The sequence below is a fragment of the Pantherophis guttatus genome, chromosome 2 (genome assembly GCF_059756535.1).
Source record: "Pantherophis guttatus breed Tessera chromosome 2, ASM5975653v1, whole genome shotgun sequence".
Taxonomy (NCBI): Eukaryota; Metazoa; Chordata; class Lepidosauria; order Squamata; family Colubridae; genus Pantherophis; species Pantherophis guttatus.
Window position 1 is genome coordinate 271529754 of NC_142064.1, and position 21501 is coordinate 271551254.

Below are 21501 nucleotides of genomic sequence, written 5' to 3' on the forward strand. Positions count from 1 at the left end.
TCACCCTTCAAACATCAACTGAGATGACAGCATAACTAAGATTGAATCTCTGCTATCAAGAAAATTTGGGGATCGTTGTAGTTTCCCTTTGCCTTGTTTCTATTTTTGGTAACAGGCTTAATCTTGGGAATCATTTAATTCCCAAAAACTCACTTTCATTTTGGAAAAAAAAATGTGTAGGTATCTTCAGTGCTTAGCCATCCTTTCAATCAAATATTTCCTATCCTGCCAATCAGGGTTTCTTGGTCAATTCATTGCTTTGCTTACATAATCTCTCCTGTCACCTTTCTCTTTGCAAGCAGGAGCATCATACCACCATCTCCCACACAATCCTGGCCTCTTAGTTCCATTGTGAGGTCTATTAGTCTCAACTCTCCGCTGATAAGGCTCCCGCCTCCCACTCAACCCACTATGGAGGAATGGCTGGTGAATTTGATAGAATAGCTGAAATGGATAAATTAACTTCTTTGATTAGAGAAAGGAAATGATCTACATTAATTGATAACTAGAAGCCTCTTATTTTTTTTTTTTTTCATTTTCATTTCATTAAATTTGTATACCGCCTTACTCCCGAAGGACTCAGGGCGGTGAACAGGCACAAAATAAAACACATAAATACAAAAGTTAAAAAACATGATTAAAACCAAATTAAATAATTTTTGCCCGAGACAATTAAAATTCCCAATAATTTGAAACAAATTAAAAGTTCAATTTAAAAATTTAAATGAAGGGGAGAAAATTAGGCCAGGCCGGCCTGCTGGAATAGGAGCGTCTTCAAAACACGGTGGAAAGTGCGCAGATCCGGGATCCTCCGTATCTCTGGAGCTCGTTCCAGATAGTAGGTGCCCCCACAGAGAAGGCCCTCCCCCTAGGGGCCGCCAGTCGACACTGTTTGGCTGACGGCACCTGGAGGAGCCCCTCTTTATGAGAGCGTACCTGCCAGTGGGAGGCTGTTTGTGGTAGTAGGTGGTCCCGTAAGAAGCCAGGTCCTAAGCCATGGAGCGCTCTAAAGGTGGTAACCAAAACCTTGAAACACACCTGGAAGACCACCGGGAGCCAGTGCAGCTCACGCAGGAGAGGTGTCACACGGGAGCGCCATGTTGCTCCCGTAACCACCTGCGCGGCCACACTCTGCGCCAGTTGGAGCCTCCGGGTGCTCCTCAAGGGGAGCCCCATGTAGAGAGTGTTGCAATAGTCCAGGCGGGAGGTGACAAGGGCATGAGGGCATTTCTTCATAAAAAAAAAATGCCAATAGAGAATATTTGTTGATTGAAATGAGAGATCCTTGGTTCCCTCTGAGCTTTCTTTCTTTCTTGCAGATGTTTGATGACGCAAACTAATAACATCATCATTGTTAGTCACTCATGATAGTGATCAGCCCTGATGATGTTTTCCTCCCCCCGAATGCCATCACTCTGCTTAACAACTAATTCCCACATCACTGTCACATAATGTATTACTATTATTATTCTCTTCCTTACTAGCTTATTAGTAACATTGACTATCACTAAGTGTTGTATCTTTTTATTCTTGGTGAATGTCTTTTATTCTCCTTATGTACACTGAGAGCAAACACACCCAAGACAAATTCCTTGAGTGTCCAATCACACTTGGCCAATAAAGAATTCTATTCTATCTTACCTAGTTTGGGACATGAAACTTCTGCAAGAAAACAAGCCCACATAGGGAGCACCAAGGACCCCAGAAATAAAAAGAAATGAACTTCTGATCTATAATTTTGATTGTTAGACAGGATAGATTATAGGGAAACAAAATACTTTCTTCTACCTGTTTGGTAGATCTTTATAATTATAAATATTTTATTAATGAATTAATGTCCCTTGGATAAAAAAAAAAAGGTGATGATCATTTATGTTGCAGCTTTATTTTCCCCAATTGTTTGGCCTTATTTCTCTGAATCTGAGAGATTAAAAACACTTTTTCCTTTTGTAAAAGTAAGCTGTTCACCCCAGAGGTGGGTTTCAGCAGGTTCTGACCGGTTCTGGAGAACCAGTAGGGGAAAATTTGAGTAGTTTGGAGAACCAGTAAATACCACCTCTGACTGGCCCCGCCCCCATCTATTCTCTGCCTCCTGAGTCCCAGCTGATCAGGAGGAAATGGGGATTTTGCAGTAACCCTCCCCTGAAGTGGGGTGGAAATGGAGATTTTACAGTATCCTTCCCCTGCCATGCCCACCAAGCCACGCCCAACAAGCCACACCCACAGAACCGGTAGTAAGAAATGTTGAATCCCACCACTGGTTCAGCCCTACCCAAAAACACAAATCGCAGGCACAATGAAGAGTATTTATGGAATGGGGGGAGTCCAAATCTTTTAATAGGGTACAGAAAGAAATGATACAAAAATTTGGTACATGTGATACATCAGAAAGAAACCAATGAAAGAACGAAAGATATTTATTACATTTGACAAGTGAACAATAGAAAGCATTGATTAGAGATTTCTTTCCACATATGGTAAATTTATTCATTCATTCATTCATTCATTCATTCATTCATTCATTCATTTATTTATTTATTTATTTATTTTTAAAATTTTTATACCGCCCCCTCTCCCAAAGGACTCGGGGCGGTGAACAGCGAAAATTAAAAATACACAATACAAATATTAAAATACATTAAAACGAAATTAAATTTATCTTTGGCTTCCCCAATTTAAAACCCCTTACCCATAAAATTCCCCAATTAAAAGATTTTTAACCCAGCCCGGCTTGCTGAAATAAAAAAGTCTTCAGGGCCCAGCAGAAGGTATGGAGATCCGGATCAGTCGTATCCCTGGGGGTAGCTCATTCCAGAGTGCGGGTGCCCCCACTTAGAAGGCTCTTCCCTGGGGGGTCACCAGCCCACATTGCGTGACCGACAGCACCCTGAGGAGGCCCTCTCTGTGGGAGTGTGTTGGCCGGTGGGAGGTTATCGGAGGCAGAAGGTGGTCTCATAAATAACCGGGCCCTAAGCCATGGGTTACATCATGAGTTACATCATTATGAGTTACATCATGCTCTTTCCAAGATGGATTAGTATCTTACTTAAAACTTGCAAGTTTATTCAATTACTTTCAGAATACACTAAGATTCTGTTTTGAAAAGACTGTTTTTCCCCATGAAAAAACAGAAGAAAAATATGTTTTCCTAAAATCTGAAAGGAAGTCAACACTGCCAGACTAAAATTCTAATAACATCCTCACTTAAAGGCTGATAATGAAGCCCAAAATGCTAAATAATACTACCAGACACAGAAACTTAAAAGAATGGAAATTTGGTTTAAGCAGGAGATCGCTTCAAAAAGCAGCCTCATAGTGTTTTCTCCTGAAAAGTACCCAATGGGTGAGAATTATATTGGGGGGAAATATATCCCCTGAACATCCATCAGCATCACTTTTTTACTTCACTTTTGAACATCAGTTGTTCCTTTGTATTCAGATCTGGCCTCAGCAAAATGATGTAACACTTAGGGATGAAGATGCAACCCAGCAGCCCAGCACTGGAAGCCAAGATGGAGAAGACCTGCACAGCAACCGTGAATTTCCCTTTGGTGCTGAGATAGGTAGGCACAAAGGAGATCCAGACACTGCAAAAGACCAGCATGCTGAAGGTGATCAGCTTGGCTTCGTTGAAGGACCCAGGTAGATTCCTGGCCAGGAAGGCCACTATGAAGCAAATGGCAGCCTGAAAACCCATGTAACCAAGGGCAACATAAAACATAGTGACAGAGCCTTCATTGCACTGCAGAACAATCTCTCTAAGATGGGAATACATGTCAGAATCAGGGAATGAAGGAAAGACTCCTAACCAGGTGAAACAAATGACAACCTGGACACTGGAACAAGAAATGATGATGGTGTTGGTCAGACTCTTGCCCAGCCACCCTCTCACTCTGTTTCCTGGCTTTGTGGCCAGGAAGGCCAGCACCACCATGACTGTTTTGGCCAAGACGGAAGACACGGCAATTGAGAAGATGATGCTGAAAATTGTTTGTCGGAGAAGGCAGGTGGTTCTCCTTGGCCGACCAATGAAGAGAAAGGAAGTCAAGAAGCAAAGAAGAAGAGAGACCAGGAGGATATAGGAGAGGTCCCGGTTGTTGGCTTTGACAATTGGAGTTTCTTGGAATTTAATGAAGATTCCCAAGACTAAAACTGTGGTTAAGATCAGGAATAGGGCAAAGAAAGTAAGAATAATTCCCAAATACTCTTGATGGGACAAAAAAGTGACAATTTTGAGGATACATTGATCTCGATGCTTGTTCTGATACTGATTGTCTGGACATCTGGTGCAGTGGTCTGCATCTATAGAGGACAAATGTAATATTTACCATGAATTTATACGATGGGAGTTAGATTTTGAAATCAGGAAGCCCACATCTGAATTTGTGTGTGTATTCATTTGCAGGGGATGGGAGGCAGAGAGAAAAAATTAGGAGTATGTGTACACATATGCTTCTTTGCATTAGTATGTGTCTCAAGTTGATAAAGTGTAGCTAGATTAGGGGCAGAATTTGAGAGGAGACAATTCTAGGAAGCAAAAGGGGAGAAGGGACAACCATCTACATCAGGGGTGTCAAACTTAATTTCATTGAGGAGTGCATCAGGGCTATGGTTGACCCTTGGGGGGTGGGGGTGGTCAGGCGTGGCTGACTGGCTGGGTGTGGCCAACTAGGTGGGTGTGGCCTGCTTGACGCCACTCCCCAAACTGCTAGCATATTTCCTCTTCGCATTGGGTAGACTAGGCTGAAGCCACGCTGGCCCGATCTTCCATTGGGTAGACTGGGCTGAAGCCACGCTGGCCCGATCTTCCATTGGGTAGACTGGGCCGAAGCCATGCTGGCCTGATATTTCCTCTTCTCATTGGGTAGACCAGGACGGCCCCATGGGCCGGATCCCACCACATCACAGGCCGGATGCAACCCATGGGCCTTGAGTTTGACACCCGTGATCTACATCATGTAGGAAGGTTTCTAATGGACTAGGATTAGCCAATTTGACACGGTTGGAATATTCTGGTTTTCCAAAATGGAGTTTGATTTGTCCCATTACCCATTAATTGGAGGATAAAATTGAAATTCAATAACAATATTGTTCAACTATGTTTGCTTTCATTTTGTCCCACCAAATCCCAATGGTTAATGATTAAAAAGGGGCAGATAAAGTTGCCTGGTTTTCTCTCTAATCGCCATAATGAGGAGAGGTTCCTCTCCGGTATCAATATATTCCCCCAAATAGATACTCCACAGGAAACACAGATCATGCCTGCCTACTCCTTGGATACTTTGGAGGAAGGCAGAAATGTGACTATCCCGAGGCCACCCTGGAATGGAGGAGCTGGCAAGATTACTGACTAGGTCCTGTGTGACTTGGCTGTCAGGCCTGAAAGCCATCTTTTTCGTTGCATCTTCAGGCCTGCCACATTTACTACTGTGGGAAACTGTGATGGGGGGATTGTATGGAGCATGGTTGATATATACCGGTAGTTATAATAACATTCCTTTCTCAGAAAGTCAAGGACATCTTGCCCTTCACCTGGAGGGTTAGAACCGGGAGGCATTTCCAGTCAGCATGCTGTTTGGATTGGGCCATGTGACGGACTTGTGGGTGTTGGGCAGGGACTTGAACTTTCTTTTGGGTGAGGAAAACCTGGAAGCTTTCAGATTTAGGTTTTCCCAGATGTGCCAATATGACATCTTCAATAACATGTAACTTTGAGGAAGGTCAAGCCTCGGAGTTTTCTTTCATTGGGGGTGTTACTTGGAATTAATACTACTTCCCACTCCAACACCCAAATTAGAAATATCTTCTTAGAAAAGATCTGCAGGAACCTTTGCTCCTATCCCAAGAACTGTTTTGATTCCCTTTCACCCACCTTCTTGGGTGGAAATGCTCCCTTCTGCACAAGGGACACATTTGTAGCAACAGACTGGTTTTCCTTCCTGGACCACCTTGAAATAGCCAGGCTGACAAGGCTCCACACACTGGGAGTGAGGCAAGGGCTGAAAGTGAACAGAATTTGCATTCAGAAGCATCTGCATAACTGATTAGTTATGAAATGAATTATAATGTTGGAATGGAATTGTCAGGTCCTATAGCTTATCTCGTCTCCAGAGAAGAGCAGCAGCATTGCCTTGGAGACCGGCATTTATCACCTCCTCAGCCTGAGGATCTCATAATATCTTTACACTTCGAGGTTGGCTTGGTGATGTATTGGGCTTTGGGAGGGGCTCTGTCTGCACATTACTGTTTTGAGTGGGAAACTTAATTCCTGCCTAGATCTCTTGCTATCAGAATCTTCCAATAAAAGTTTCGTTTTGAAATGGCTTTTCTTTCATGAGTACTGCTTTCTTGAGAGGACTGGAGAGGCAGGACCTTACAGGGAAAAACAAGAGGTATGTGCAAAATGGATTAGAAGTGGACCATTCTGTTTCTCCTCTGGGCCATGTTGTGGTGGCCACTCCAGAGAATTTTCTAGAAAGTTACTCTTGAAACTGGAAGCATGATAGTCAGACATGCTTCCATTTTGGAGGACTGTCTCTGGAAGGCTGTCAGAGAAACTTTTGGAAAAACAGATCATATGGAGGGGCAATGGGAATACTGGATTTCTTCAGCATGATGGGTTTTCACTTTTCTTCTACCTAATAAGGTCAAATTCTTGAATGTATACATGTCCACATGTACATGTGTAACTCAATTGATTTTACTTCTCCCCTCCTCTTAAATCCTGCTTCTTTTTCCCTCCATCCCCACATTTTTTTCCCACAGACCAAAGTCTTCTACTGAATAAGTCATAAAGCATCTTTTCCTTTGCTGGTTATAAATGAAAGAATATAATTCTGAAGCATGAATTTGAAGGCAGTCAGTCTTACATATTGTTTGGGATGGAGGGGAACACTGATTGAGATGACGGACAAAACTAAAGAGATGGGACACCTCATCCCCTACCTGATTGAGCCACTGAGGGCTCGTGATGGCTTCCTTGTTGATGCTGAATTTGACTCCAATGGTTCCTTCTCTGTCTAGACTCCCAAATTTCACTCTGGTGGTCGACTTATTAGGAAATAACACCCAGCTCACAATGTCAAAGTCAGCCATCAAATCTCCATTTCTATCCAAATACATTCCTTCTATGGTGTTGTTGTAAATCTGAGGATTCTTCAGGAAATGGTGAAGCTACAGAATATAAGGAAAGAGGTTTTTACACAAATGGAATCATCTAAACAAGTTGATGTACAGAGATATAAGGAATTTGGCTTGGAATTGAGCTGCAGCCTGTTTTCTTTTTCTTTTTTTTTTTATTGAAAAGTTTTGTAAAATACAAACATTTTCATCCCCCCCTCCCCTCCTCCCTCCCTCCCCCCGCCACCCCTCTCCCTAGATTTCCCAGAACAAACTCAGGGTATAGCATTCACAAATAAAAAAAAATACTAAAATATGCTAACAAGTTAATACAATTGATATTTCCCCTAGATCTTTAACTCCTTATACTTCAAAAGAACAAACCTAAACTACATAAAATTATTTCATTCATAAGCTATATGGATCTTCTTATTCGGGTATTTCTTTTGTAAATAATTGATCCATCTTCTCCATTCCAATAAATATATTTCATTTGAATGGTCTTTAAGATATGTTGAAATTTTTGCCATTTCTGCCAAATGCACAACTTTTAGTGTCCATTCCTCAATGGTGGGTGGATCTTCCTTCTTCCAGTACTGTGCCACCAGTAACCTGGTGGCCGTTATTAGATTCAAAACCAGCTTAGTCTCTATTACAGTACAATCCGTAACTATTCCCAACAGAAAAAACTGTGGTGTAAATTTAATTTTCTTCTTTAAAATGTTTTGAATAATCCACTATATTTTTATCCAAAAAGCCTTAATTTTTTTACGTCCACCATATATGAAAATATGTAGCATCTTCACACTCACATCGCCAACACTTAGGTTGTAATTTTGGGTACATACAAGCTAGTTTTTTTGGGTCTAAATGCCATCTATAAAACATTTTATAAAAATTCTCCCTTAGATTTTGTGCTTGTGTAAATCTTACATTTCTGACCCATATTTTTTCCCATGTATCCATCATTATTGGTTCACCTACATTTTGTGCCCATTTTATCATACAGTCCTTGACTAAGTCTGTTTCAGAATCTATTTCCACTAATGCATTATACAACCTTTTTATATGCATTTGACCTTTATCTCTTATTTGCTTTATCAAGTTCTCATCCTGCTGCAAAATACCAATTTTCTGATCTTCTCTCCATCTGGCCTGCAGCTGCCCATACTGAAACCATGTCCTAATAATTCCTTCTTCTCTTAACTGCTCCATTGATTTTAATTGTAATCTGATTCCTTCCTTATAAAGGAGTTCCTTATATGTAACCTTATCTTGCTTTTGCTCTAAATTTATGTTCTCTATCACATGTCTGGGTACTGTCCATATTGGTAACTTATCACTTAATTTATATTTATACTTTTTCCAGATATGCAATAGAGCATTTCTTAATATATGACTTTTAAAAGACTTATCTACTTTCTTATCATACACTAAATAAGCATGCCAGCCGTAGACCAAACCATATCCTTCAATATTCAATATCTTTTCCTCCGTTAAATTTATCCAGTCTGTGATTGCTGAGAGGGCAGCGGCTTCATAATACAATCTTAATTGGGCATTTTAAGACCACCTCTTTCTCGAGTATCTTGCATTATCTTTTGTTTAACTTGAGGTTTCTTCCCTGCCCACACAAACTTATTTATGCCCTTCTGCCATTCCTTCAAATTTTCATCTTTTTTTAGTATAGGTATCATTTGAAAAAGAAATAAATTTTTTTTGTAAAATATTCATTTTCACAGCGGCTATCCTTCCCAGCAAAGACAATTGCAGTTTTTTCCAATTTTCCATCTCTTTTTGTATTTTTTGCCATAATGGTTCATAATTGTGCTGATATAATTTCATATTTGCAGTCATAATATAGACCCCTAAATATTTAACCTTCTTAACTACTTCAAATCCTGTTAACCTTTCTATCTCTTCTTTCTGGCTCCTGACCATGTTCTTAGCTATTCCTTCTTTCTTTTGCCTTCTGGTGATTTGGGTGATTTGGGTGTGCCAGCCTTTAATACATTAATATAAAAATCTCTTGCTTTCCAAATTGTATTAAGCCGATACCTCTCTCCTGAGTGGGTCACCACTAGTCCAGCTGGCACCTCCCATCTGTACTATATCTGACGTTTTTTCAATTCATCCACCAGAAAAGCATACTCCCTTCTAGCTCTCAAGATCTTGGGGGGGATTTCTTTCATTGTCATCACTTCCTGGCCTTCAACCCGAAGCTTGTTTTTAAAAGTAGCCTGTAGAATTTCATTACGTACTCTCCTTGTAGTAAAATATATCACAATGTCTCTTGGTAAATGTTTCTGTCTAGCAACCCAAGAATTAACGCGATGGAGCTTGTCAGTCTGCCAGCCCAGGTCATTTTTTGTCTCCCCCACCAGCGGTGCTAATGCTTCTGACATCATTTCTCTCAAGTACTCTTGTTTGTTCTCCTTCACCCCTCTAAATCTTAAAGCAAATTCCATGTCTCTATATTGTATCATAGTTACATCATCTTCAGCCCTCTGAATTCTGTTTTGAGCTTCTCCTAATTTATTATCCAAAATTACCGTGGATTGTTTAACTTCTTCAAATTTATCATCCACCATTTCAATATTGCCAGCCAAACATTTAAATGCCATTAATATATCATCCCTAATTTGCTGATTCCGAGTTGCAATCTCATCTGACACAACCTGTATTTTTTCATTGGTTTCATTGATTTTTTCATTAATCACGATAGCAAGTTTCTCTTGTGTAACTTGGAGGGCTTGTTGTAACATCTCCAACGTTAAAGTCTGTGGGTCTGCTGGAGGGGCAGAAGCTTGGAATCTAGGAATATGAGCTGGGGAGCTGCCAGCACTTCCCGTTCCTTTAATAGGAACAGTCTTTACAGATTTTGAGGCCATCTCCAGTTTAAAGTTCTTTATATTTTAATATAAATTTAATATATTAATATATATTTAATTAGAAGCCAAAAGGAAAAGTTCCTCAAAAAATTCCAATCTTAATTAGCATTTTGAAATCCTCCTTCTATCAGTGCAAAATTTCTTTCCAGGCAAAGGGCTGCCAGCAAAGAGAAACTTTCTTGTAACTTTCACTTTCCCCCGCCCTTTCAAGCCTCAATCGCCATTTTGTTGCAAAGTGCTAATTGTTAGTTCCAAAGGAGGCTATAAACATTGGAGTTAAGTAAAGATACTTGCAGTCTGATTTCTCCTTGCTTATTCTGCCTGCTGCTGGTTCGAGATGTTAAAATTCCCTCATTTTCATTTGGCAGAATTGGTCGCGGCTTCTAGGTCTGCTAATTAGCGGAGTCGTCCCTGGTCCGGAGTGGCTTGACAGGCTTTTAGGGAGCGTACACCCTTTGCTCCCCAGGATCTTTCCTAGGGCGTTTGGGGGGCTCTACCTCCACCTGTCTGCTCTTCTCTATCCCCTTTGCCCAGGGAGAGGATTCCAAGCCTCCAGACAGCTGTTTTTCGGCTGTTCTGGGACTTTAACGGAACCGGGGATCGGGAGCCCACAAAGGAGCGTCTGCAAGGCTTGTGGAGCCAACCGGAAGTCGAGCTGCAGCCTGTTTTCTTCTCAGGACAATCTGCATAGATTTGTCCTTCAGGTACCAATGGCGGATGTTTTCTTTCCAACATCTGACATTCCCAACTAGCCCATATTTTCTTGTTTTCTGGTTTTATTTCTCCCCTTAGTTCTCTTGAAGATAAGCAGATGGCAGGAGGGCAGGAGACTGGAAATCCATTACCTACAAACATATTTGCTTACATTATCTGTTGCTTATCCATGAGTTTTCCCCTCCTCCCTGAGATGTCCTGCATAGATACATCGTTTTGTCTACAGAGATGTATCTTGACATTATTTGGAGAGTTTCTCCTGTGCACATTGAATAACAAACAACGCAGTGAGCCTTGATTATTTATTTTGGGTCCTGTATTTTGATTCCACAAGAGAGATAGATTGACAGAGTTGGAAGGGACCTTGTAGGTCATCTAGTCCAACCTGCCCAAGCAGGAGACCCTACACCATTTCTGACAAATGGCAGTCCAATCTCTTCTTGAAGGCTTCCAATGATGAAGTTCCCACAACTTCTGAAGGCAAGCTGTTCCATTGGTTGATTGTTCACACTGTCAGAAAATGTCTACTTATTGTAGAAGACACAGCATCAGTTTGTACAACTCAGTCCTGGAAATATAATAATTTAATAATTATAATAATAATTTAACAAAGTTCGAAGGGACCTTGGAGGTCTTCTAGTCCAACCCCCTGCTTAGGCAGGAAACCCTACACTACTTCAGACAAATGGTTATCTAATCTCTTCTTATAAACTTCCTGTGTTATGAATTAGCTTTAGGAAATTGGGAAGCAAATGTCAATATTTATAATTGACTCTTCCATCTGCTCATTATCTGAAGAAAGCTTGAACACTGATTCTGAGGGAAAGCTTGAATATTGATTCTGGCACTCTTCAGGTGATTTTACAAGAATATACACTGATAATTTTAATATTAAATACAATGTTGTGTTACATTATAATAAATTGGGAGATAATCCAAAATCCCTTTCTACAAGCATCAAATTCTAGAATCTGAAGAAAGAAAAGCTCAAAGCACATGAAGTAAAATACATGAAGTAAAATAATTGTAGTGGTGTATGACAACATAGGCAAGGTATAATTTTCCATTCAGCAATGCTGGAGGCTAAATGTAAAAAGAAAGAGTAATTCAATATTTAATGTTACATGTAATAACAGCAGCAACAGAATTATGTATGCACAAAATTGAAAAACGGAAGTATACCAACAGAAGAAATGGTAATAAAGAAAATATTAGAATATGCCAAAATGGACAGGTTAACGATGGAAATTAAAGACAAAGGAGAAACAGCATATTACTAAAATATGGGTCCTATTGGCTAGATAATAGATGCAAAGCATGATGAAAGAGAGTCAATAAGCTAGAAACGAATGCAGGTATAAACCTATATAGAAGAATACGTATTGCAAGCAATATGATTATTAGACTGTACATAACTGCAAATTAAAATATATAGAGTGCTAAATGTATAGAGAATTATGTTATAACTATGGCAACAATAAATATAAGTATGTTATATAATATCAAGTTTCTTTTTTTTTCCTACGGACTATACTGTATGATTAAGAGAAAAATCGTCGTAATTAGGATGTATAACATTATATATATTTATAAATGTGCTGATACAACCAGTATATCCTTTCGCCTTTCAGCTCCAATCCAGGAGCCCTCAAGCCGCCGCATTCACGACAAACCATTTTATACCAAATTTATATTTTTAAAAGGTAGACTAGTATAGATCTATTTCAAGCTATTTAGCTCTCATCAGCTACTCTCCCTTTATTTCTTTATCAGCAAAAATATAAATTTGGTATAATTAATATATATAACTTGTGGCTCAGAAGGTTAATTCAACTGCCTAACATGCAGGAATCCAAGTTCGTAAGGGTATGGCTAGGTGATGAAAGCTGAAAAGCTTGAAATAGATCTATACTAGTCTCCCTTTATGACTTTATCAGCAAAATATAAATTTGGTATAAAATGGTTTGTCCTGAATGTGACTGCTTGAGGGCTGAAAGGCGAAAGGGAGCAGAGTGCCCCCTCCTATATGTTGGGCTAGACCAGGTGTCTCGATAGAAAAACATTATGTATGTACATATATATATATATATATATATGTATATATGTTTATGTAAGTTTTCACGGGTATGTATGTGTGTATAGTTAATATTTCGGGTTTCTTCCCGTGAAATTGTGGATATATCCCTAAAAGGGTAGAAGCGACGTTTCGGCAGAATCCCATCTGCCATCATCAGGCTTATGCCAGCAGTCTTTTGCACTAACTGCCGTTGGTACTTCAAATCTGGTGCTGGTATTCTGGGATGGCTCCACCTTTTCATTCTGATTGGTTGGGAGTCCCAGTATGTGTTTATTGGCTTTATCTCCAGAGAAGAAAAATGGTATAGTTATATACCTAAGAACAGATTTAATGGCTAAATTAATTGAAGCAGATCCAAAAGGACGATACATAATGATTGAATTATTAATAGAAGGGAAGAAAATACTTTTAATGGGAGTATATGCACCTAACCAACAACAAAAGAAATTCTATAAGATTTTGCATAAAAAATTAATACAAATGAATTACAAATCATGTATACTGATGGGTGATTGGAATGGTGTATTGGATACTAAAAAAAACTAAAAGACCCTCTCATCGAATATTCAAACACGGGCTAAATTGCCTAAATCGTTTTTTGACATGATGGATGATATGGAGTTGAGCGATATATGGCGTGAACGAAACTTTAAAGAACAGGATTTTACCTTTTTTTCTGATAGGCACCAATCTTTTTCTAGAATTGATTTTATACTAATTACAAATGATTTTCTTTCCAGGGTAAAGAAGACGAAGATATGTCCAAGAACTTTAACAGACCATAACCCAGTGTGGATGGAATTAGAGCTTGGGGAGGGGTCTAGGAGATCTTGGAGACTGAATGAAAACTTATTTCGATATGATGCAAATGTGATAGAATGTAAAAACTTAATGAAAGAATTTTTTTACTTTAAATATGTATAAGGGTACACCTGTGGAAATGGTATGGGATGCGAGTAAAGCATATATGAGGGGAGTTTTAATAGGTTTGAATAATTCCTACAGACGTAGCCAGGGGAAAAAAATGGAGGGAACTGGAAGAGGAAATAAAAAAGAAGGAACAGGCATTAGTGGATAAACCAGATGACAAGAATATAAAAGAAACCATTACAATATTGCAAGGACAGTTTAATATGTTGATATCAGACCAAGTTGCAACGAACCTGCAATATGCTAAACATAATACTTTTTGTAATGCAAATAAGCCAGGCAGGTGATTAGCATATATGTGAAGGAAAAAACAAAAATCTCGTACAATAGAAAAAATAGAGTATAAAGGTAAAGAGGTATATCAACAGAATATGATTAAAAAAGCATTTTTAGAATTTTATACGAGGTTGTATGCTGGTGATAATATACAAGGTAATGATATAGAGAGATATTTGCAGAAGGAGAATATTTTGGCAATTACTGATGAACAAAGGGAAAGATTGAATGTATTAATAACCACTGAGGAAATTCTCTCAGCAATTAAACAATTAAAAAGTGGAAAGGCTCCTGGCACAGATGGTTTGACAGCAGTGTATTATAAAAATCTCCAACTAGAAATGGTAGAACCTCTTAAGGAATTATTTACTAAAATACAACGGGGAGGAGAGGTGCCACCATCCTGGAGAACAGCTTTTATTTCCCTGATCCCAAAAGAGGATCATGATCATAGTCAACCCAAAAATTACAGACCCATATCATTGCTTAATACAGATTATAAGATTTTTGCAAAAATTTTGGCAAACAGATTAATGTCAGTTATGCAACAAGTGATTCATGAAGATAAACTGGATTTATACAAGGGAGACAAATGAAAAGTAATGTAAGACAAATTGTTAATATACTGGAGTATTTGGGGAAGAACAATCAAATCCCTGCAGTGCTTATATTTTTGGATGCAGAGAAAGCATTTGATCGATTGAATTGGCAGTTTTTAGTGAAAGTAGCACAAAAGATGCAGTTGGGAGAGCATTTTATACAATCTCTTAAGGCAGTGTTTCCCAAACTTGGCTATTTTAAGATGCATGGACTTCAACTCCCAGAATTCCCCAGCCAGTATGCCTGGTTGAGGAAGAATATGCATACAAATCAAAAAGAAGAATTGGAAAGAGTAACAGGATGCGAGATAGTGAAAAAGGTTAAGTACCTAGGAATTTTTATTACAATGTCAAATGGGAAATTATATAAGTATAATTATGAATTGTTATGGCATAGAATACAGATAGAAATGGATAAATGGAAAAAATTACAATTGTCCCTGTTGGGAAGAATAGCAGTAGTTAAAATGAATGTTCTGCCCAAATTTCTATTTCTTTTTCAAATGATACCAATAATTAAAAAGGACGCAAATTTGCAGGAATGGCAGAAAGGCATTAATAACTTTGTTTGGGCAGGGAAGAGACCGAGAGTTAAATTAAAAATAATGCAGGATACATGTGAAAGAGGAGGTTTGAAATTGCCCAAAATAAAATTGTATTATGAAGCAGTTGCTTTGTCAGCAATTAGTGACTGGATTAATCTAACAGATGAAAGAATATTGAATATTGAAGGGTATGATTTGCTATATGGTTGGCATGCCTATTTAGTTTATGAGAAGAAGGTGGATAGGAGTTTTAAAAGTCATATACTAAGGAACGCTCTCCTGCATGTTTGGAAAAAATTCCAATATAAATTGAATGGCAAGATACCCATGTGGGCAATACCCAGACATGCGATAGAAAATATAAGTATAGAACAAAGACAGGATGTAATTACTTATAAAAAACTTCTCATTACAGAAAGAAATGTACTACAGTTAAAGCCTCTGAATGTATTAAGAGAGGAAAGGGCAATTCAAAACTGGTTTCAGTATGTACAGTTGCAGAACAGATGGAAAAAAGATCAGAAAATTGGTATAACACAAAGTGAAGAAAATTTGATAAAACAAATTAGGGACCAGAGACAAATGCATATAAAAAGGTTGTATAATATACTGATAGAAATAGACTCGGAGACAGAGTTAGTTAAAGATTGTATGATAAAATGGGCACAAAATTTTGAGGAACCAATAATGATGGAAACATGGGAAAGGATCTGGGTAAGAAATGTAAAATTTACACAAGCTCAGAACTTGAGAGAAAATTTCTATAAAATGTTTTATAGATGGCATTTGGATCCCAAAAAGTTAGCTTGTATGTACCCAAACTTACAACCCAAATGTTGGAGATGTGATTGTGTTGATGCTACTTATTTTCATGTTTGGTGGACTTGTAAAAAAGTTAAAGCATTTTGGATAAAAGTATGGTGGATTATTCAAAATATTTTTTAAAAAAGGATAAAGTTTACTCCTCAGTTGTTTTTGTTAGGTATAATTACAGATTGTACGGCTATAGAGACTAAATTGATTTTGAACTTAATAACTGCAGCAAGACTCTTGGTGGCGCAGTACTGGAAGAAGGAAGATCTACCTACAATTCAAGAATGGACATTAAAAGTAGTTAATCTAGCAGAAATGGCGAAAATTTCAGCATATTTAAAGGACCATTCAAATGAGAAATATATGTTCGAATGGAGAAGATGGATTGATTACATTCAAGGCAAATATTGGACTAAAAAATTTCAAATAGCTTATGAATGATCCAAGAGATTTTGTAAAGTACTTAAATTTAGTCTAGTAAAAGGGGAGTTAAAAGTTCAAGAGAGGGATAGGAGTGTATAGATAATTAGCTTATGTTAGCTTATGATTGTCAATGTTATACCCTGTATTTTGCTCTGGGAAGTGGGGGGGGGAGGGAGGGGAAGGGAAGGGTTGGAAGGGGAGGAGGGAGGGGGTAGGGGGAATGTCTGTAAAACTGTTTTAAAATTTGTCAATAAAAAAAAACCTTAGCTAAAATCCTACCAGTACCTTAAAAGTTTTTCTTTCTAGCAACGTTGCTAGAAAGAAATACTTTTAAGGTACTGGTAGGATTATAGCTAAGGTTTTAAAGGACCTTGCAGAGTGCTCTGTAAGGATTTTTGGAAGATTTTAAGCTAGGATTTTAACCAGAATTTTAAACATTTTAACTAACTTATTCAACATGACGCGGGAAAACACCCGAGATTTTAATATATATATATATATATGAAAGAGGAGGACAAGGGGTCATATGAAAGAAAATGATTCATAAAAGGTATTTTTTTCTCAATGTATATGACATTTCTCAAAGAGTGTTTCACGATGTTCATCATCTAGATGTCGCCCTTAGCAACATACATGGAACCGATAAGGAAATACCTGCCATGGTTGAATGTTTTCAACTTCCACCTTGTCTTTTCTCTCCATCCTTGTCCTCTGGGATCGGGGTGAATTGACAACATTTAAGGCATGTGCCACAATCTGGATGGCATTGTAAGTTAAGGAGCTATCTAGAGAGAAGGTCTTTTCAATCTTCTGCTGAGGTAAAGTCTCCAAGTTCTCTTTCTCTGTACACCTTGTCCAGCCTTTCACAGACAAGGCAGGCTTCCCATATGAACAGTGAAATTTCTTAGTCATAAATGCTTCGAGAAAAAAGTAGAAATCTATGATATCATCAAATTTGGTCCTTTGGCTGGTCTGGATAAGAAAAGAAAAAATGATATGGGTGTATCTGAAAGAGAGAGTATTATATGATAATTCAATGGTGAGATCCCACAAAGCGGTTGTGATCCAAACTTTCTCTTCAATAGGCTTTCGCAAGAAATTGTGTTCTAGGAAAAAGGGTCCCTCGATGAACGTAAACTCTGAGTAATAAACAAATACATTGATTTGGGCCCACAGGTCGAAACCAGAAATCTGATATTTGACGTTCTCATCTTTTAATAATACGATTTGTGAAAAAACAACACAGATGCCATTCTGAGCCAGCACAGGAACGAAGGTCTTAATGAAATGTTCTCCGTTATCGGTGTCTGCAGCAAAGACGCCAATGAATGTCCATCGAAAATACAGCAGCAATTTAACAATCCCCAGGTTTTGAGCACCTTCTTTGGGGACGGTCCGGTAGAAAAAAGGTAACTGAGTTTTATCACTCAGGACCGGTGAAATATAAGTGTAGCTGATCTGGATTGAAAAAAAAAGGAGATTTATGTTTTATTTGGGGCTTTTACTATCCTGCTCTATGGAGTAGAGAGTTGTCTCTGACAGAAAACCACTTGAAGAAACGAGAAGCATTTGAAATGTAGATTTACAGACGGCTGTTACGTATAAACTGGGTTAACAAAAATCACAAATAAGGAGGTGATAAGCCCCCTGGGAAAGCCAAGGGAAATCATCAAAGCCATTAAAAAGCAAACGTTAGAATATTTTGGACATGTGATGCGACACCCAGAAAAATACGGCATCCTTCACTTAATCCTCCAGGGAAAGATTGAAGGCAAACGAGATCCAGGCAGATGAAGAACATCATGGCCTCAAAACCTAACAGACTGGTTTGGACAAAACTCAGCAGCACTTTTTCATAAGGCTGTTGACAAAAATAGGATTTGCCAACATGATCACCAACATCTGATTTATTTTATTTTATTTTATAATTGGATTTATATACCGCCCTACTCCCAAAGGGCTCAGGGCGGTGAACAGCCAAAAGATAAAATACACATAATACAAACTTTAAAAAACAATATAAAAACTCATTAAATAATTTGGCCCAAACAAATTAAAACACCCCTATTATTTTAAAACAAATTTAAAATTAACAATTAAAAGGAAGTTAGACCAGCCTGTTGAAATAAAAAGGTCTTGAGGGCACGGCGGAAAGTGCGAAAATCCAGGATCCTCCGTATCTCCGGGGGGAGCTTGTTCCAAATGGCAGGTGCCCCCACAGAGAAGGCTCTCTCCCTGGGGGCCGCCAGTTGACACTGTTTGACCGACGGCACCCTGAGGAGCCCCTCTCTACGGGAGCGTAGTGGCCGGTGAGAGGCTACTGGTGGCAGAAGGTGGTCTCGTAGGTACCCAGGTCCTAAGCCATGGAGCGCTCTAAATGAAGCGCACCTGGAAGACCACCGGGAGCCAGTGCAGCTCACGCAGGAGAGGTGTTACATGGGAACACCACGTCTCTCCCATAACCACCCACGCGGCCGCATTCTGGACCAGTTGATGGATATGGCAGAAAAAGAAGACCTATTAGATCCTGAAAGATAAAGTCAGAGCTTAGGTAGTGGCTGGAAGATTCCAGCCTACCTTGGTGGATTTAATAGGAGACCAGAAATGCAGAAAACAATGTCAACAATGGATGTTAAGAAGAAATCCAGATCACGTTTTCTGAAAAGCTGATGCTTCCTCAGAGCCTGCATACTGCAAGATCTGAGCAACGTGAAATATTACAAATTAATATTTGTACTCAGTTTATAACTGTTAATTATGGTTGTATCAATATTTGTTCTGGTCTCTCTGGGAGACTGAAAGATGATATAAAGATTAATTCTTCATCTTAATCCATGCTTAATTAACATTTCTAAGGAGAAAATCTCCTTGAACTGCACTGGAATAAACTTGTAGCCATTCACCGGCTCTATACCTGTGGGATTTTGTAGATGCCCAATATGGCAGCCATGAGGGTGGATATATCAGAGTTGGTCTCTTCCAGGAGAACCAGCATGTTTCTCTTCCTTCCACAGCTGTAGTTGGGAACATTGGCCTCTCCAGTCGAAAGCAAATCCAACAGACCATCCAATGTCAACATTCTGTCTCGAAAGTTGTCATGGAGGTTATAACCCAGGGTGAGGTTGGGCAAGAGAAGAGGATCTTTGTTGATTTCCTGAATGGCAAAAAGGAAGGACAGAATTTTCCAGTACAACGCACTTGTTTTCCTGAAAAGATACATGGATTTTGCCATGATGTTACATTCAGTGAAATCACCAACCTAGAACTAAGGAGAAATTTCTTGACAATGAAAGCAATTAACTGGTGGAAGGGCTTCCTTCCCGAAGTTGTGGATGCTCCATCACTGGAGGTTTTTAAGAAGAGATTGGACCGGAATGGTTTAGGGTCTCCTGCTTGTGCAGGGGATTAGACTAGAAGACCTCCAAGGTCTTCCCATCCAACTCTGTTATTCTGTTAATGCATTTCATATGTGCTATTGTGACTGCACAGGTTTTTGTCCCCAAAGTTCCTCTTCTCTACTTAGATTATTTGAAAGTCAGAACAGACACACTCCAGACAATCTTGGCACTGTTGTCACTTGCACTATTCGCTCAACCTCAGTTTGAGAAGTCAAAAAACATCCCAGGAAAAGATTTTGGCAAACCATGTCTGAAAATGTAGCTCAGAAATCTGCATGGACCTCACCATGTAGGAACCAGGATTTGAGATTCCATCAAAGGGCCATTATGCATGTATTACATTTTTAAAGTGTGCATGTATGGGTGTGTATGAGACTGAATGTGTGAATGAAGTTGGGGCAGAAAAGAAAGCATTTTAGAATTGAAGAGAAGCACCAGCTTTTCCGTTTTCTCTTGAGTAAATGGTCTCGATCCCTGTTTGCTTGAGAGACTGGATAGAGAAAACAGAGGGCCTGTTCAAAGCACTTTGGTATCAGTGGAACCAGAGGTGAGTCAAGAAGGAGTATATGAAGATGCACATGTCCACATTAGGGAAACAACAACTAGCTGTGGCGAGTTTGGAGAAATCCATGGATCATTGAAGAAAACAATAGCAGAGAATTTGGGAGAAAGATTAGAAGCACCCAGGAGCTGACTGCTGATGTCTTTGGAATTGTGGGTTCTATCTTTCTGGAAAAATTATTCATTCAATTTATTTGATTTATGAGGCATGTCAAACTACTACTCTGCAATAGCATTGTGGTCTGCTGGCTACTGTAGCAACACCAGATGCTAATAATAATATTATATTTACGTGCCGCCGATCTTGTCCATAGGAGACTCTGATAGCTATCTTCTAGAAAAGACTCAGAAAAGAAATCAGCCTTTTCTCTGAATTGGGATTGACCAATTAGAGCCTCCTGTCCTTTTCTTTGATGGCCATGCTGAGACCGTAACTATGACCTCCCAAGCTAATCAGCTTGAAAGATGAAAGCAAGTTGTCCATGTAGAGATCAGTTGGACAAGGGTGCTGAGTATTAAAGCTTGCTTTTGTTTCATCTGCTGAATGTGTTCCACTTCATGCTGTTTGTATACAGATATGACTGTCGATCTGAGTAACTAACTAACCTCACTCTGTCAAGGATCTAGGAGTACACATCTGAAATGATCTATGCCCTAGAGCTCACTGTAACAGCATTGCCGAAAAAGCATTAAGAGTTGTTAACCTAATTTTGCAAAACTTCTTATTAACATTGAATTGTTAACTAGGGCATTCAAAACCTTTGCCTGACCAATTCTCAAATACAGCTCGTCTGCCTGGAATCCACACTGTATATCGGACATTAATACAATTGAGCGAGTCCAGAGGTATTTCACGAGAAGAGTCCTCCACTCCTCTGCTCACAACAGAATATTTTATGCCACCAGGCTTGAAATTTTGGACTTGACAATCTAGAACTATGCCAACTACGGTCTGACCTAAGCGTAGTAAACAAAATTGTCTGCTGCAACGTCCTACCTGTCAATGACTACTTCAGCTTCAACCTCAATAATACACAGGCAAACAATACCTTGCCTTGGTGGCTCAGAGGACTAAAGTGCTGTTAAAATTAGCAGTTTAGCTGCCAGCTGCCTGCAATTACTGCGAGTTCAATTCTCACCAGGCTCAAGGTTGAC

The 21501-nt window shown here is 39.1% G+C and overlaps 1 protein-coding gene across 1 annotated transcript; it reads right to left on the bottom strand.

Moving 5' to 3' along the window:
* Window positions 1-3390: 3390 nt before the first annotated feature.
* LOC148115900 (vomeronasal type-2 receptor 26-like) lies at window positions 3391-19619 on the bottom strand. The gene is made up of 5 exons (XM_087885277.1): window positions 19302-19619; window positions 17042-17845; window positions 6946-7173; window positions 5873-5999; window positions 3391-4302 (listed from the first exon to the last, which is right to left on the bottom strand). The coding sequence occupies exons 1-5, from the start codon at window positions 19617-19619 to the stop codon at window positions 3392-3394; spliced, it is 2388 nt and encodes a 795-aa protein (XP_087741403.1). The 3' UTR covers window position 3391.
* Between the last annotated feature and the right edge of the window lie 1882 nt (window positions 19620-21501).

Coding starts and splice junctions, on each gene's coding strand:
- LOC148115900 (XM_087885277.1), bottom strand. CDS start 19,619: ATGGCAAAATCCATGTATCTTTTCAGGAAAACAAGTGCGTTGTACTGG. Junction 7,174..17,041: donor AAAACATTCAACCATGGCAG/GTATTTCCTTAT, acceptor TATATTCTGTAG/CTTCACCATTTCCTGAAGAA. Junction 6,000..6,945: donor GCCCTCAGTGGCTCAATCAG/GTAGGGGATGAG, acceptor GTTCACTTTCAG/CCCTTGCCTCACTCCCAGTG.